Source organism: Pistacia vera, unplaced genomic scaffold (assembly GCF_008641045.1).
Source record: "Pistacia vera cultivar Batoury unplaced genomic scaffold, PisVer_v2 Contig146, whole genome shotgun sequence".
Classification (NCBI taxonomy): Eukaryota; Viridiplantae; Streptophyta; class Magnoliopsida; order Sapindales; family Anacardiaceae; genus Pistacia; species Pistacia vera.
Window position 1 is genome coordinate 1,457,167 of NW_022195532.1, and position 17,131 is coordinate 1,474,297.

Below are 17,131 nucleotides of genomic sequence, written 5' to 3' on the forward strand. Positions count from 1 at the left end.
GTACGTGTGTGTGGGATAAAAAGAGGGTCTTGACCATTAGTTAGACCGATCGTTGTGTTGATTGGTTCCGCTTAGGTCGGCTATCATAGTTTCTTCAATGCATAAACTCATGAAAAAATTAAAAAAAAAGTGTGGGTTAACCCGGCCTGGCCTGTATCATGGCTGGTTGGGCCAGCTTTTCGACCAAGAGGTGGGCTCGGTAACCGCTGCGGGTCGGATCACACCTGCCGCTCAACAGCTGCAAAGTGCAAACAATCAACCCAATTGCAACACTCTCTTTATCACTGGACTCGGACAATCAGAGCCCACTTACCAGAATTATTCTATCACTAAAGCCATTACTGTCAAGGCCTATTAAAACCGGACTTGGACAGGAATTTATCATCGAAGAATCATTGCCGGTGACAATGATACAAAAAATGACTATGAATAGGTTTTGGTTTTGGCTTCTAGTTTCACCAAGTCAAAGATACAAAAAATGACACAAAGCAGGGAGGCCACAGTCACAGTGAATGATGACGTGGGTTGTTGAAGTTTGAAATTACAACGTGGAACATATGATCCAACCATTCATTCTAATTTCTACCTGGATGGTCCAGCTCTAGGTCCAACTCAAAACTCCAAGCGCGATTCCTTTGGAAAGTGGGGCATGTGCTGCAAGCTGAAACATCCTCAGAAACAAGCTACTGTCTCGTCTCCTAATAGGCTACCTTTCATAGTGGAAGAGCATCTTCCCCACCTTCATCATATCATATTATTATAATCAAATATAATATACAATACTAACCAAAATACTTTACCCAGCAAAGTACAATAAATGTCACTCCACCATCTCTATACAATCCCAGAATCCATTACCCTTGCTTTTTAGAATCATAAAACCCATTGCAACTCAGATAAATCATGGACAAAGATACTACTTTTACGTCTAGAATAATCAAACCTAAAGCTGTAAGTTGAGCCTACACCAGCCCTTTGTTTCGCCCTTACCATGGGCCAACCATCGGTGGGTATATAAGTTTTTAGGCACGTTCCTTAAGAAAATTGTACAAGGAGGTTGTGAAGTCAACATCCATCTTTATCCAGATCGGAGTTAGATAGATAAGGAATCTGTTATTGAAAATAGTTTAGTTAATTGATCTCTGTCCTGCATAAATAGTTTATAGAAACTTTACATCATTTTTCCCCGGCAAGTCCAAGGTGCCAGGATTTCCTGAGAAGGCAATTTTTGCTATATCTGTGATTAGTTGAACGATCATTTCCTTGGTGCGCCAGCTCAGGCTTCTATTTTCATTAATCCTATAATCTCTAGAAGGATTAATAGGGAATGGAATCATGATTCCAATGACGTTTAGAGGGTATCTCAACAACCCATAATTTAATGGTCAGATCAAAGCTGTTTTATAATATCCCTTTAGAATTTAGTGGGAGATGAAACAACGAAGGAAGCCTATTGGATTTGAGTAGAAGTGGGGGTGCGTGATGTAATCAGCGGATTATATTAAAGGATAAGATCCTTTCGTTAATTGATTGATTAATTGTATTTAATTACCGCTTTAATTAAATTAAAAAAGATTAGAGGGTGATACAAGCAAAGCAAGAAAGCATTGTTAGAATCCACGTAGATACGCGCTTATGGGTGCGCACTAGGCCATTATTTAACGTTCTAATTAACCTTCAAATTAATCACGTTTATAAGATAGCAGAGATGGAGGGAGAGAAAGATGGAGAGGGAAAATTAAAAAAATAATTAAAGTAAAGAAAGAGAAGATTCAAAGTAGCCATGGCCCATGAGATTGGGAGAAGAACCAGAAACATGATATTCTTCTTCTCTCTTACATGCAAATGACTCAGGAACCAGTGATCATCACTAGACTTTCTTATTAGGACCTTCAACGGATTGTTTTCCTTTCTGGCTGTTGATTTCATGCGGTTTTTATGGTGATGGGAGATGCAGAGAGTTGCAGTAGTAGAGCTGTGGATTTTGCACCGAGTCAGAGTAGAAAGCAGAGACAGAAAGTTGAAGTTTATCACGAGGTTCTTTGTAGACTAAAAGAAACGAATGAACAAGAGACAAGGCAACCTGGTTTTGAAGATGAACTATGGACTCATTTTTATCGACTCCCCAATAGGTACTCAAACCTAGCTTTACATTGATTTTTTTTTTTTTTTTCTTCTGTTTTTTTCCAACTGTGAGAAAATTAGAATTTATTTATATTTCTTTATTGTTATTTACATTATATTTGTGTTTGCTTCAAGACAACTTAGAGATTTCACAATTTTTGATGCTTGTTTATGAAACGAAGATTAAACGTAATTCAGTCAATTACTTTATCTTGATTTTCCAGTGAAGGAATGGACGGTGATTACGATGGCTCATTTGTAACAGTAGTGGTTTGGCTTGATCACCGACCATATTCTTTTGAATCTTGTATGGGGATAATACTAATTTTTGAAAGGAAAATGAATAAATAATAATAAATCGATTTTCTTTTATCTCTGAGTAGGTAAAATAAAAAGAAAAAAGAAATGTCGTTTGGACCATTTAAAAAATTTCTTAAAACTTATAAGTTTTGATCGCTATGTCATTATTTCATCGCTTTGTATAAGGAATAATTAAATTATTATTCTTGATTATGAAGGTATGCACTGGACNTTATGCTTGTTTATGAAACGAAGATTAAACGTAATTCAGTCAATTACTTTATCTTGATTTTCCAGTGAAGGAATGGACGGTGATTACGATGGCTCATTTGTAACAGTAGTGGTTTGGCTTGATCACCGACCATATTCTTTTGAATCTTGTATGGGGATAATACTAATTTTTGAAAGGAAAATAAATAAATAATAATAAATCGATTTTCTTTTATCTCTGAGTAGGTAAAATAAAAAGAAAAAAGAAATGTCGTTTGGACCATTTAAAAAATTTCTTAAAACTTAAAAGTTTTGATCGCTATGTCATTATTTCATCGCTTTGTATAAGGAATAATTAAATTATTATTCTTGATTATGAAGGTATGCACTGGACGTGAATGTGGAGAGGGCAGAAGATGTTCTGATGCACAAAAGATTACTGCATATGGCGCATGACCCTGCAACTAGACCTGCAATTAAAGTCCGGCTTGTGCAGGTATTTCTATGTTCCTTCCAAGTAAAGTTTTCTTTTCTTTCTTAAAATCATATGGATGCTTCGTTAGTCTTTGCTGCTTTGTGTTCATGTAAGTTATGTCAAATTTGTACAATTATTATCCTTGGAGATCATACAGTACTTTTTGTCACTCTTAGCTCACATTTTGACAATCTTTCTCTTGTGCAGGTGCATTCTGCTTCTTCAAGTCATTTTAGTGAGTCGCTTCATTCAAACTCTCCGAGAAAAATAGATACTGTATATTCTGGCTATCCCAACTACCAGAGGCATGTTTTGTTCTTTTATCTTTAGTTGTCAAATTTCAAGGCCTTTTAGATTTTAATCATATTATTTATCTACCTTTTGCTTCTCTCTTCTCTGTTTTCAGCATGCATCCACCTCCTGCCTTTGGTTCATCACCAGATCTAGAGCTTGTAAATGTAGCCAACAGATCTGATGTTCAAGATAACGATGTTACCATGAATTCCTATCAATTTAACTCTCGGTAGATTGTTCTTAAATGCCTTCCCTAATTTTGAGATGATCTTATCAATTGCTAGAAACTTCTAAATTTTTTGGGTAGAATAACATTTCAATGCTTTCACAATTTTGTAGGGTAATGCATGAAATTACAATTTCGACAAATGACAAGCCAAAACTTCTCAGTCAGGTAGCTAATGTCATTTGGTTATTTCTAGCCAGCTTTTCTTATCATCTATGCGCATAATCTTGTTGTATTTCTATCAAATTTGCTTGTTATAAAAAAATTAGCAACTATGACATCTTCGGATTTATCTGGTTTGCTGTCATCCCCACCCATCTCCTAAAAACATGTCTTTTTGCATCTTATCGTTCAAATTAATTATTTGGCAGGTGGGTTTGACGGTTTAGTCAACATGAAATAATGCTGCTTCTGTAAAGTAATGTTTCTCAATTTGCTGTTAAAATTTCTCTATTGAATTTTCAGCTGACTTCCTTACTGTCCGATATCGGGTTGAACATTCAAGAAGCACATGCATTTTCCACTGTAGATGGCTACTCCTTGGATGTGTTTGTTGTTGATGGTTGGTCACTTGAGGTATTTTATTTCTTTATTAGTTATAATAATATTGTAACAAATTATTAGTCCTAGGAGAATGTTCCTTTTGTTCAAATAAAATTTATAATAATCTAGCTAAAGTATTCATCTTCTTTGTATCGCATGAAGGTTGGTTTTTGATTCATGGTGAAATACTATTCTAGATGTAGTGTTTCAAGTTACTTGTTTTTCGGTTCTCTTGTATTATTTAACAATGCCATATTAAATTATGAATTTGTTCTCACCTCTTCAATTGACCTGTATGCTCATATATAGGATGCTGAGCAGTTGAGAAATGTGCTGGTAGAGGAAATAGCAAAGGTTGAGGTAGTCCCTTTACTTACTGCTTGTCTTTCCAATTATAATTGTAATTATATCCTTGGATTTATTTTGCTTGTGGTATGGGAAAGACTGTTTTTATTTTTGCTTAATTTAGTAATTTTTTTCAGTTCTAAGTTGTTTTTACTGGCGTGAATTTTATGTAAAATTCAGTTTCACTGGTTTATTATAGCCCAGAAATAATTCCTCTTAGTCATTTTATAGAAATTTCTGAAGTTTCTGAGTTGCTATCTCATTGTATTTTTCCAGTGATTGTGATTGTGACTGTTTTTAGTTATTTCCAATTTTTCTTAGTGATAACTTCTGAGAAAGTGGTAGAAGAAATTTCATGCTTCCCTGTAAATCTACATGAACTCTTTGATGCATATAGTTTTGTGTTTAACTTCTTCTTTCATTCTTTTAGCAGTTACGTAAATTTGACAACTTGAAGTGCTGTGCAGAAGCATCTGCATGGTGTGTATCATGCTGGGAAGCAAGAACAAACCAGAATCTACCATGTGAATTTACCTACTGATGGAATTGATGTTTGGGAAATTGATGCAAGCCTGTTGAAATATGAATATAAAATTGCATCTGGATCCTATGGTGATTTGTGAGTTTTTATCATCCGTTAGAGTTTTTCTGTTTGTGAGTAAGAGCTTAATAGAATGCTTTTGACTGATGCAGGTACAAAGGTACATTCTATAGCCAAGATGTGGCTATTAAAGTTCTTACAGTAGAGCATCTAAACGAAAACATGCAGAAGGAATTTGCTCAAGAAGTCTATATTATGAGGTTTGTTAAATCAAATTTTCTGTCATTGGTATTGGTCTCATATTTTTGCTTTTCCTGAGCTCGCTTTTGTTTCCACTTACAAGGGAACACACACATATATATTGATACTTTATCTGGACAAGTGCCGTTTGCTTGTGACTGTAATGAGCATGCTTTTATAATCAACTAATGCTCATATATATATTTTACTTGATAGGATCTTTAATCTTTTCATGGTTATGTAGATGTATCTTTATCTCATCAATTAGGTACTGGTTGTCAGGTGAAACCATTCTCCTATTGCTTGGAAATGTAAAAGTCTTACTAGTGTAATTATGTGTGCTATACCGTACTAGGAATTCCTTGTTTGTAAGCAAAGTTGTCCATATTGATATCCATTAAGATGGGGACGCGTTGAACTACTGGATGAGATATGATGTTTCCCCTTTATCATTTTATTTTTCTTTGTATGCAGCAATAATTGGATGTGGAAAATAAACAAGTTCTGTAATTTAGCTCAGGAGAAAAACTTTTTTGCTANAAAAGTTGTTTTTACTGGCGTGAATTTTATGTAAAATTCAGTTTCACTGGTTTATTATAGCCCAGAAATAATTCCTATTAGTCATTTTATAGAAATTTCTGAAGTTTCTGAGTTGCTATCTCATTGTATTTTCCCAGTGACTGTGACTGTGACTGTTTTAAGTTATTTCCAATTTTTCTTAGTGATAACTTCTGAGAAAGTGGTAGAAGAAAATTCATACTTCCCTGTAAATCTACACGAACTCTTTGATGCATATAGTTTTGTGTTTAACTTCTTCTTTCATTCTTTTAGCAGTTACGTAAATTTGACAACTTGAAGTGCTGTGCAGAAGCATCTGCATGGTGTGTATCATGCTGGGAAGCAAGAACAAACCAGAATCTACCATGTGAATTTACCTACTGATGGAATTGATGTTTGGGAAATTGATGCAAGCCTGTTGAAATATGAATATAAAATTGCATCTGGATCCTATGGTGATTTGTGAGTTTTTATCATCCGTTAGAGTTTTTCTGTTTGTGAGTAAGAGCTTAATAGAATGCTTTTGACTGATGCAGGTACAAAGGTACATTCTATAGCCAAGATGTGGCTATTAAAGTTCTTACAGTAGAGCATCTAAACGAAAACATGCAGAAGGAATTTGCTCAAGAAGTCTATATTATGAGGTTTGTTAAATCAAATTTTCTGTCATTGGTATTGGTCTCATATTTTTGCTTTTCCTGAGCTCGCTTTTGTTTCCACTTACAAGGGAACACACACATATATATTGATACTTTATCTGGACAAGTGCCGTTTGCTTGTGACTGTAATGAGCATATTTTTATAATCAACTAATGCTCATATATACATTTTACTTGATAGGATCTTTAATCTTTTCATGGTTATGTAGATGTATCTTTATCTAGTCAATTAGGTACTGGTTGTCAGGTGAAACCATTCTCCTACTGCTTGGAAATGTAAAAGTCTTACTAGTGTAATTATGTGTGCTATACCATACTAGGAATTCCTTGTTTGTAAGCATAGTTGTCCATGTTGATATCCATTAAGATGGGGACGTGTTGAACTACTGGATGAGATATGATGTTTCCTCTTTATCATTTTATTTTTCTTTGTATGCAGCAATAATTGGATGTGGATAATAAACAAGTTCTGTAATTTAGCTCAGGAGAAAAACTTTTTTGCTAAAAATTGTCAATCTAGAAAAACATATATTAAGATAAACGGTGAGTGAGCTTGAAATATTCAAAAGTTAAAAATGAAATCATTTTTTTTTCTAATTGTATAAACATTTTTTTTTTCCAATTGTAAAATTATAATTTGATATCTGTGAACTCTGTATGAAGCTTATGATCTCTTTGATTATCAAATTTGGATTTGTTTTTCTTACAGAGCATTGAAAATGTATGCTACTGTCTGCATCCTGCCATCAGAATATTTATGTTCCCTCTATAAACTCTTGCTTTGAAATATGTAGGAAAGTTCGGCACAAAAATGTTGTTCAATTCATTGGTGCATGTTCAAGACCTCCAAAGCTGTGCATTGTGACAGGTATATTTAGATGACTAACATGTATTTGAGCGCCATACTCATCATTAAAGTGCTTGAAACTTTTTATTCTGGATATATGACCAATTTTATTTTAAGTTCTTTTGTTTTTCTCTGTGGACATTCCCTTCTCAGAATTCATGTCTGGTGGAAGCATGTATGACTTTCTGCAAAAACAAAAGGGTGGTTTTAAGCTTCCATCCTTGCTCAGAATTGCAATTGATGTTTCCATGGGAATGAATTATTTGCACCAAAACAATATCATTCATAGGGATCTCAAAGCTGCCAATCTTCTAATGGATGAAAATGGAGTAAGAGATTCTCCTGCTTATGCTATTTACTTTGTAATTTTTGTCATATTTTTAAGAGTACTACGTTCATCTCCCCAAGGTGCATGAAGATGGGAACAAAATTACAGATTGATTCCTTTTGAAGGGAGAAATGCAATTTCAAGAGCTGGGCATTCTTGCACCTTGTTATAATTTAGTAGTTGTGGTTAGTTTTTTCTGGTCAATGGCCATGGACGGGTCTCAAATTTGAGCCAGAACTTCACACCGTGAGGTTTTGGTGAGTGATAGACAGATAAGTGTGCTGATTCTTGGTCCACTACCAAATTTTCTTTCATTGTGGAGTTCGTTGAGGGAATGAAGAGTTCCTGATTTACTTAAGAGAGGTGTGCAGAGTCTTGGCTCCCCGCCAATTATTTTCACTGTGGCCTTCATTGAGGGCTTCCTGATTTGCTTAAGAGATTGCATAAAAGTGCCATCTTATTTTGATAATATTCATGGCTTAGCATTGTGATTGTGTTTTACCCTTGGATTCATAATAATGTGAGCACTATTTTGATTATTTTGCTGGCATTGCTTATGAAATTCATCTTTATGTTTCATATTGCTTCTTGTTGATTAGAGCTATATCAGCTTCTTAGAAGACTATACTCAAATTTACCAGAGCTTTGTCTTTCTTAATATTTTAAAATATTTTCGTAGGTTGTTAAGATTGCTGATTTTGGTGTTGCTCGAGTTCAAGTTCAGTCTGGAGTGATGACTGCAGAAACTGGAACGTATCGCTGGATGGCACCGGAGGTTGGTATTCTGCAATTTTATGGACATTGACCATTTGATTTACTTTGCTGACAGTAGAAATTGTGGGTTTTTATATTTAAATCTCATGTAAAGTTATTATATTTGCGGGAAAATATCCTGGGTTTTTCAGAATTTTTCAGTACTAAGCACCATAAATTATGTGCTATAATTATTCGGATTAAACTGACAGATGGATGAATCACATGGACTTATTGAACCATCCCAAAAGTATTTGTTTATGTGCTTATTTGGTGTACTTGAAAGGTAATTGAACATAAACCATATGATCACAAAGCTGATGTTTTCAGCTTCGGGGTTGTGCTATGGGAGCTTCTCACAGGAAAGGTAACGCTGTATTGCAACTTTTTGTGTAGAAATACTGAGCATTTCATTAGGAAAATGCTAGCTTCAATGGATGTTATGTATTAATTATTATTATTATTATTTTTCATTTGACAGCTTCCATACGAGGACTTAACCCCCTTACAAGCAGCTGTTGGTGTGGTCCAGAAGGTATTCTTCACAAAACAACTTCTGCTTAGGATTACCACATTCAAAAGAAAATTTTAGTCTTCAAGACTATTTATTTGGTATTGCTTATGAACCACCAAAATGCCCTTTAACTTAACTTACTGCTACCTATTAAGCCAATTAAGATCGCTAAAGGTAGATTACAATACGTCTTTGAGTTCATTAAATTGATTACTACAGAATGTATAGCTTTTTATAAGCTTAGAACAAGCTTGAACTAATAAAACTCTCTTAATGGTGGCATTATTAGGGTCTAAGGCCTCAAATTCCTAGGCATACTCATCCAGAATTCATTGAATTACTTGAGGGATGCTGGCAGCAGGACCCGTCTTTGAGACCTGAATTCCCAGAAATCGTAGAATTTTTGCAGTACTTGGCAAGGAGGTATAGAAAATATTGACTCAAGTCTTTTTGTTTCCATAATGTGCTTTTAGAAACTTTCATAATGTTGAAGCAGGTTGGAAAAGAATAAAGGAATAGCCGAAGAATAAGTTACCGTGAAGAGTTGTAACAGTGCTTTACGTGAGGCAGCCATCGGACTGGGCATGGAAATATGGATATTTTGTTCATAATATGAGATGTTTTTAACTCTTTAGAAATATGATCTTCCGCACTAGACTTCTTTCTGTAGATATAAAATAATATATCAACTGGAATAGGGTGCTTATACAGTTCAGCCAGGTGTTTTGAGTATTTACAAGGAAAATTAAAGCTTGGGAATAGGGTATCAAATGATAACGAAAGGAGATAACAAACTTGATTATGAAGTTGCTAATATTGCGGAATATATGCAGACTTTTTATCCATAAAAATGTGAGGAAGTGAGGAGATTTCTAAAATCTGAAAATTCCCCCATTCAATAGAAAGTATCAGTATTAAATTCTTCTTGTTTTATGCCCATTTAATGGAGCAAATGAAAATGCCATTGAGACAATGTAGCAATTTTATTCCCAGAAAGCTCATTACCAAAACTTGAAAACCCTAGTCAGGTGGGGAGACTTAAAAGGAATTGATAATCCAAAGCAAATTCCAAATAATCTACACCTAGCATAGAGAATTTATCATACTAGAAGGAGCAACTTTTACTTTGCTAAAGTTATAGTGCAACTCGTTCTCAGCATCAGTTCTCTCCGCCAATGCATCCCTCTACAGTACTTTAGATGCCCACGTGTTATTTGCATTACCCATCTTGTAAGCATGTCCACTTTCTGAATATGATATAGAAAGAAAATTAATCCACTTTAACCTATGTTTTGAGTGATCAATAAAATATTGTATAAATATTCTCATTCCTTTATATTTTTAAGAGGTAATAGCCCTCAAAATAGTATATATAGTAAAAAACGAAAAAAAAAGATATTTTTTGTAATAGTAGTGTCCATTGCTACGGTAGTACATCTATTTATATTATTTCTAATTATTTGACTATTCAGATATATGTTTATGTCTATACCACTATGTTAATATGTTTTAACTATTAATAAATAAGTCAAATACTCAAATGTACTAAAATCTTATTTTATATTTGATTTTACATACAGTATTATTTGTTATATTTAACGAATATTACCCGCCCCTTTTTATCACAAACCTTGCAGTGAAAAAGGGTTTTAAATGGGCAGTAATTCTCTACGTAACGTCTAAATTTTCCTAATGGAACGTCCTTTCACTCCTTTGTTAAGTTCCTGGAAAGAAAAACGTTCTCATGCTACACATTCTCAAGGCCTGGAACAAGAGCAACAACCTCTCTTGTATCACTACAAAAACTTTCACATGTCGCAGTCTCTTGATTCTGGAGACCAAAGAGACGTAGTTGTCAAGATTGAGAATGAAAATGATACGGGAAAAGAAATTGAAAACGCTTCAAAATCCAGCTCTGAATCTCCAAGGAGTAGACCTCCAGGTCCAGTCAAGAAACCCAAAATTTCCTTTGAAGAAGTATTAACTGAAGCTGTTCGGCAGAGAAGCCAGGACTTGCCAGCCAATGAAACAAGTCAACAGTCTTCAGGTTCGCGTGTAGCAGAGGTGTTGAGAAGTCCAAATCTTTCTCAAAAAAACTCATGGAAATCTTTAGTGGACAAGACGAAGTCTAGATTATCAGACCCACCTGAGGAAGAATATGATAGGTCCGGGAGAAGTCACGAACATGAAGAAGATGATATTGGAGACATTCAAGATGATTTCAGAAAACCGAAATTCAATACGTTGACAATTCTTCAATGGCTAAGTCTATTTGTGCTTATAGGGGCCTTGATTTGTAACCTTTCAGTTCCTTTCATAAAAGGGCAAAAACTGTGGGATCTTCCACTATGGAAATGGGAGATTATGCTTTTGGCTGTAATCTGTGGACGTTTAGTCTCTGGTTGGGGAATTCGAGTTGCGGTGATCTTTCTTGAACGTAATTTTCTTTGGCGAAAACGTGTTCTGTACTTCGTTTATGGGCTGAGAAAGGCCGTTCAGAATTGCCTCTGGCTGGGTCTGGTTTTGTTTGGGTGGAACTGTATTTTTAATCGCAAGGTTGAGCAAGAGACTAAGAGTAAGATCTTGCCTTACGTGAGTAGAACACTGGTATGTTTTTTGGTGGGTACCTTAATATGGCTCTTAAAAACCTTGCTTGTTAAGGTTCTGGCTTCATCATTCCATGTGAATACCTACTTCGAACGAATCCAGGAGGCTTTGTTCAATCAGTATGTGATTGAAACGCTCTCCGGTCCACCGTGTTTTGATAGACGTATCACACAAGAAGAAGGGGCCGTTCCCGAGATTCAAGAAGTTCGAAACGCTGGTGCTACTATGCCTGGTGACCCCAGGACAACTCTGCTTCCAAGGATTGGGAATGGGAAACCAGATAGATGCTGTTCGGTTGGAAGAAAACCAAGATTCTCTAAGACAATGTCTGGAAAGCAAGATCATAAGATCCCAATTGATCACCTGCATAAGATGAACCGGAAGAATATATCTGCTTGGAACATGAAGAGGATGATAAATATCATCAGTCATGGGTCCTTGTCTACACTGGATGAGCAGATATTGAATTCTGATATGGAGGATGACTCTTTACTGGAAATTAAAAATGAATGTCAGGCTAAAGAGGCAGCTAAGAAGATATTTCAGAAGGTGGCTAAGCCATGGTCCTCGTAAGTGTAATCTATTTTCTCTCAAATTTTATCATTCCTTGGCCATTGAAATGGTAAATCCTAGTTTAAAGACTTTTCTTGCATTATTATCATATTTACTCGAATTACCTCTGTTTAGACGGGAGCTCAACTATTTTTGTTTTTTGTATATATTCTCTGGGATTTGTTGCAAGTGAAGGGTGAACAAGAAAAAAACCAGAGGAGACCACTGAGATAATTTCAAACTATAAATAAGAGGGCCAGATTATTTTTGTCTCAAAAGATAACTTTTTGCAATTACTGCTTATAGTATTGTAAACATAAAAAGAAAGTTTATCAGAGCTGTAAAAAAGTTGATGATGGACTTCTCAGTATTTCGTTTATTCCTGATATTTATTGTTTCAATCTCTGTATCAGATACATATACTTGGACGATTTGATGTGCTTTATGGGAGAAGGGGAAGCTTTAAAGACAAAGCGTCTCCTTGGAGCCCCATGTGAAAATGAGGGAATCAACAAAGAAGCTCTTAACATCTGGCTGGTAATTAAAATCTAACACTTGCTTATCCTGTTTTCAACCTTTAATGGAAAAGACGACTACAATTAATCTCTTTTCCTCCCGGGGAAAATGTCTTTGTTTTATATTCTTACTAAACTCATTCCTGAATCAAGAACTTTGCCCTTCTTTTTGTTTTAGGTTAATGCATTCAAAGAACGAAAAGCACTTGCATTGTCTCTCAATGACACAAAAACAGCTGTGGACGAACTTCATAACATGTTGAACATTATTGTATCTATCATAATTTTTGTAATCTGGCTTGCTATACTTGGAATTCCCATCTCCCATTTCCTAGTCTTTATAAGCTCCCAGGTTCTCTTGGTGGCATTTATCTTTGGGAATAGCTGCAGAACAGTTTTCGAAGCAATCATTTTCTTATTTATAATGCATCCATTCGACGTTGGTGATAGATGTGAAGTGGATGGAGTCCAGGTAAAATCTTTAAAATCTCTGTATAATTAGCATCTCTTTTTAAAAGGAGATTTTTGGTCCTAACTTGTGTTTCTTTTGTGGTTCAGATGATAGTGGAAGAGATGAATATATTAACAACAGTGTTTCTTCGGTATGATAACCAAAAGATTAAGTACCCCAACAGTGTTCTAGCCACCAAGCCTATTGGTAACTTTTATCGTAGTCCAGATATGTATGAGACCATTGAATTCTGTGTCCACATCTCCACTCAATTGGAGAAAATTTCCACCCTGAGAGAAAGAATAATAGGGTATACCTTGAGATGCTTCCTCTTTAGTCTTTACTAATAATTGTATTTCGTTGAGGCCTAATTGTAATGAGTCCAGTGGCTATAAATTTTATGTGCAGATACGTTGAAAGCAAAAGGGATCATTGGCACCCATCTCCACTGATGGTGGTGACGGAGGTTGAGGACATGAACAAAGTGAAGATATCAATGTGGGTGCAACACAGATTGAACTTTCAGAACCCAGGAGAGAGAGTAACAAGGAGAGCACAGCTGATTGAAGAAATGATCAGAGCCTTTAAAGATCTTGGTATTGAATATCGTATGCTACCACTTGATGTGAATGTCCGCAATATGCCAAATTTGACATCAAATAGGCTTCCTTCAAATTGGACTGCTTGTGCCAATGGTATTTAAATCTTTTTACATGGCCAATTATATAATCCTTACAGTGATGACGTGACATCAAAGAAGGCGGTGTCGTCATGGAGTCTGCAAACCCTTCAATTGTGGCCTTAATAAACAGCAAACTTGTTATCGTAGCTTCTTCAACCCAAAAAAAAAAGAGGTTTCTAATTTGTAGTTTCCTAGATCAAGAAGGTGATGGGGACAATGTCAAATATGTGAGCGTGTGTCCGTGTACCACAGTTTATGAAATAAAAATAAGCTACTCTGCATCTATATGAGCAATTTCTGAAACTATTGGCGCATAATTAATGCAACTTTGATATTTAGCTCTCAAACAAAACCATTCAGAGAATTGTTATGCTTAAAATATCAGGGATGATGTAAGCTTATATTAGTGAGTACTAATCAGAGTTCAAGAAGGCTTTGCGTTACCCAGAATTTGCCATATCGCCCCAAGACAGAGAGAATACGGCTATCACCAACTCAGCAGGCTCAAGTTTTGTCTGTGAATGATTGTGGTCTACACACATATCCAAGCCCCATATAATTTAAGGATATTTCCTAAGTTATTAGCCAAATGGACGCAAGGAATGACATGCACGATACCTACCCACTTATAGACTTGTAATCATTACCTTGAATTCAGTGGCTATAAATAGAGGACTCCCCCTCACAAAATCGAGATCGCTGACTTGAACAAAACAAATAGCCAAGACAAACATATGGGAAAGAGACTGACTTAATATTCTCTTCGAATATCAAACTTCTATAATTTTGTTCGTAGTTCGCAACCTCTTGTAATTTGGCTAATCACCAAGAACACTCATATAAAAGAAAACAGTAGTTGCAAGAATCGTTTTGAGCATCCAAACCATAATAAAAACTCTCACTGTCTCATTTATTATTTAGTCTTTGCATGCAACTGTGACCTTAACCCAAATCTTATATTAAACATGTGTAATTTTTAAGACCTACTTAATACTTTACATATATGAGATTATTGGTGTTAAAATCAAACATCAATAAAAATTAAAGGTTGTTGATATCAAAATCAAGCATCAATGAAAACCACAGCATTTTCATGGTAACACCTAACGAGAACATTCAAAACCGAGGGACAATTCGCATTCAGAAACGCCGAATTGATTTAGCAGCATTTTAGCTTGTTGAGGCTTGTCCACTTAATCATAACATCAAAACTGGATAGATAATAAAAGCCCATTTCCATTTGGGCTAACCAGTATTTGCACATACAGGTTACGTTGAAGCCTGAAGCCCCTGGTGATTTTGGTCCCAACAGTTGGGTTTGCTTTTACCCTTTTGTGTATGTGTAAGTGTAACTACTTGCTTCAAGTAAGGGATATAGTGGCAGGGACAAGTTCAAGGTTCTGTATGGTTGAAAACAAAACAACAAGACACATGGAAGCCATGTAAAAAGAAAGAAGCAGGACTCTCTCTAACTGAACTATCACAAATTCTAAATCCAATGGCAACTCCAGTAAAAGTATATGGTCCGCCACTTTCCACTGCCGTGTCTCGAGTCCTGGCCTGTCTCCTGGAGAAAGATGTGGATTTTCAGCTCATTTCAATTAACCTGGCCAAAGGCGAACACAAGAAGGCCGATTTTATCAAGATCCAGGTACGTACTCCCTCAAATGAATTTCCTTTTTTATTTTCAAATGCAGTATTTTTGTTTCTCACTTCGAATGTAACAGCCCTTTGGTCAAGTACCAGCTTTTCAAGATGAGAACATCTCACTCTTTGGTAACTTTTATCCATTTTTATTTATTTCAGTTAATCAGATTCCTTGTTTTCCTTGTTTTCCATTTGGTATTCATAATTTATGGAATTGTGTTCATTTATGTGAGACCAGAGTCTCGAGCAATATGTCGTTATATATGTGAGAAATACAAAGAAAAGGGTAATAAGGGATTGTACGGGACAAACCCATTGGCAAAAGCATCCATAGATCAGTGGTTGGAAGCTGAAGGGCAAAGCTTTAACCTACCTAGTTCTGCTCTAGTGTTTCAACTAGCATTTGCGCCTCGAATGAAGCTCAAGCAAGATGAGGGTCTGATCAAACAAAGCGAAGCGAAGTTGGCAAAAGTTCTTGATGTTTACGAAAAAAGGCTGGGCGAGACTCAGTTCTTGGCGGGTGATGAATTTTCTTTGGCCGATCTTTCACACTTGCCTAACACCCAGTACTTAGTGAATGCCACTGATCGAGGAGAGCTCTTCACTTCTAGAGAGAACGTGGGGAGATGGTGGGGTGAGATTTCCAGTAGAGAATCCTGGAAGAAGGTGGTTGAAATGCAGAAGAGTACTTGAATTTGGTTGTAGTTGATGATCTCTACTTGTTTATTTATTTTTTGTAATTTGTCTTGTATTATATGTTATTGTTTGTTTATGTGTTATTTGTTTTTTTTTTGTTCATATTTGTTTATATTCTTAATTGAATTGAATTTAGAGTAGTTGATTTAGGGGGTGTAAATGTAAAAAATTAAAACTGCAGGAATTTTGGGGGTGTAATTGTCACAATTGAAAACTGTTAGGGGTGAAACTGTCAAAACCAAAAGCTGGAGAGAGAAAAAACGGTCCACCCGCGGGTCCACCCGTACCCGTATAGGGTAGGGCACGGGTCCAAAATATTGGACCCGTATATATCCACCCGTATAAGACCCGTACCCGTTTTACCCGTACCCGTTTTACCCGGCCCGTACCCGGCCCACCCACCCGTTTTGCCAGGTCTACAAACTTATAGTGAGGCCTTGAGACGAGCAATGAGGGCGGAGATATTTGAGAACAAGATCACCCTAGTAGGTCCCTCAATAGAAGGATCGAGTGAACCTCATCCGCCCCACATAGAGAAAAAGTTGAGGGCGGAAAGAGCAAAGAAATGAAGAGTAATAAAAAGAAGTTTCAGCTTAGACAGAATAGAAGGGATTGGAGGAGTAAACGACCTCGGACAGAAGGGTTTCCCTCTTGTCCTAAATGTGGGAGGAACCACTCAGGAGAGTGTTTGAGAGACCAGAACGTGTGTTATCGGTGCCAGCAGCCAGGGCACTTGAGGAGGGATTGTAAAGCTCCTCTCCCATCAACAGTTCAGAGTTCTAGAGGTACTAGTGCCAGAGTGTTTATAGTGGCACAAGGTGAAGTAGAGGCCAATCCATCAACTGTAACTGATCAGTTATTATTCCATGCTATTCCTTTATATGCTTTAATTGATTCTAGAGCCACTCATTCTTTTATATCTTATGGGATGATAGAGAGATTAGGTTTGAAACCTACTAGAGTGAACCAACCCATTAAGATAGAGTTACCCAATGGGGTTAGTGTTGTGACCCATGAGATGTTA

The 17,131-nt window shown here is 36.1% G+C and overlaps 3 protein-coding genes across 3 annotated transcripts; all 3 read left to right on the top strand.

Annotated features, from left to right (window-relative positions):
* The first annotated feature begins 1,706 nt into the window (after positions 1-1,706).
* Positions 1,707-9,989, top strand: LOC116123855 (serine/threonine-protein kinase STY46-like). The gene is made up of 18 exons (XM_031409590.1): positions 1,707-2,132; positions 3,016-3,130; positions 3,317-3,414; positions 3,516-3,632; positions 3,743-3,797; positions 4,095-4,205; positions 4,482-4,532; positions 4,951-4,954; positions 5,264-5,304; positions 6,200-6,318; positions 6,393-6,500; positions 7,310-7,383; positions 7,516-7,691; positions 8,370-8,465; positions 8,730-8,810; positions 8,925-8,978; positions 9,247-9,380; positions 9,454-9,989. Exons 1-18 carry the CDS (start codon positions 1,939-1,941, stop codon positions 9,485-9,487), a joined length of 1,662 nt encoding a protein of 553 aa, XP_031265450.1. The 5' UTR covers positions 1,707-1,938; the 3' UTR covers positions 9,488-9,989.
* Positions 9,990-10,649: 660 nt separating this feature from the next.
* On the top strand, positions 10,650-13,933 carry LOC116123896 (mechanosensitive ion channel protein 8-like). Its single transcript, XM_031409636.1, has 5 exons — positions 10,650-12,133; positions 12,530-12,653; positions 12,810-13,103; positions 13,190-13,392; positions 13,491-13,933. The coding sequence occupies exons 1-5, from the start codon at positions 10,650-10,652 to the stop codon at positions 13,783-13,785; spliced, it is 2,400 nt and encodes a 799-aa protein (XP_031265496.1). The 3' UTR covers positions 13,786-13,933.
* A 1,325-nt stretch (positions 13,934-15,258) lies between these two features.
* LOC116123934 (glutathione S-transferase PARB-like) lies at positions 15,259-16,115 on the top strand. Its single transcript, XM_031409677.1, has 3 exons — positions 15,259-15,415; positions 15,492-15,540; positions 15,650-16,115. Exons 1-3 carry the CDS (start codon positions 15,263-15,265, stop codon positions 16,102-16,104), a joined length of 657 nt encoding a protein of 218 aa, XP_031265537.1. The 5' UTR covers positions 15,259-15,262; the 3' UTR covers positions 16,105-16,115.
* The last annotated feature ends 1,016 nt before the right edge of the window (positions 16,116-17,131 follow it).

Bases quoted from the DNA above. Each gene is read 5' to 3' on its own strand.
- LOC116123855 (XM_031409590.1), top strand. From the start codon at position 1,939: ATGGTGATGGGAGATGCAGAGAGTTGCAGTAGTAGAGCTGTGGATTTT. The intron at 2,133-3,015 runs GTACTCAAACCT...TTGATTATGAAG, and splicing joins TTTTATCGACTCCCCAATAG to GTATGCACTGGACGTGAATG. The intron at 5,305-6,199 runs GTCTATATTATG...CATGCTGGGAAG, and splicing joins AGAAGGAATTTGCTCAAGAA to CAAGAACAAACCAGAATCTA.
- LOC116123896 (XM_031409636.1), top strand. From the start codon at position 10,650: ATGGAACGTCCTTTCACTCCTTTGTTAAGTTCCTGGAAAGAAAAACGT. The intron at 12,134-12,529 runs GTAAGTGTAATC...TCTCTGTATCAG, and splicing joins GTGGCTAAGCCATGGTCCTC to ATACATATACTTGGACGATT. The intron at 12,654-12,809 runs GTAATTAAAATC...TTTTTGTTTTAG, and splicing joins AAGCTCTTAACATCTGGCTG to GTTAATGCATTCAAAGAACG.
- LOC116123934 (XM_031409677.1), top strand. From the start codon at position 15,263: ATGGCAACTCCAGTAAAAGTATATGGTCCGCCACTTTCCACTGCCGTG. The intron at 15,416-15,491 runs GTACGTACTCCC...CGAATGTAACAG, and splicing joins CCGATTTTATCAAGATCCAG to CCCTTTGGTCAAGTACCAGC. The intron at 15,541-15,649 runs GTAACTTTTATC...ATGTGAGACCAG, and splicing joins TGAGAACATCTCACTCTTTG to AGTCTCGAGCAATATGTCGT.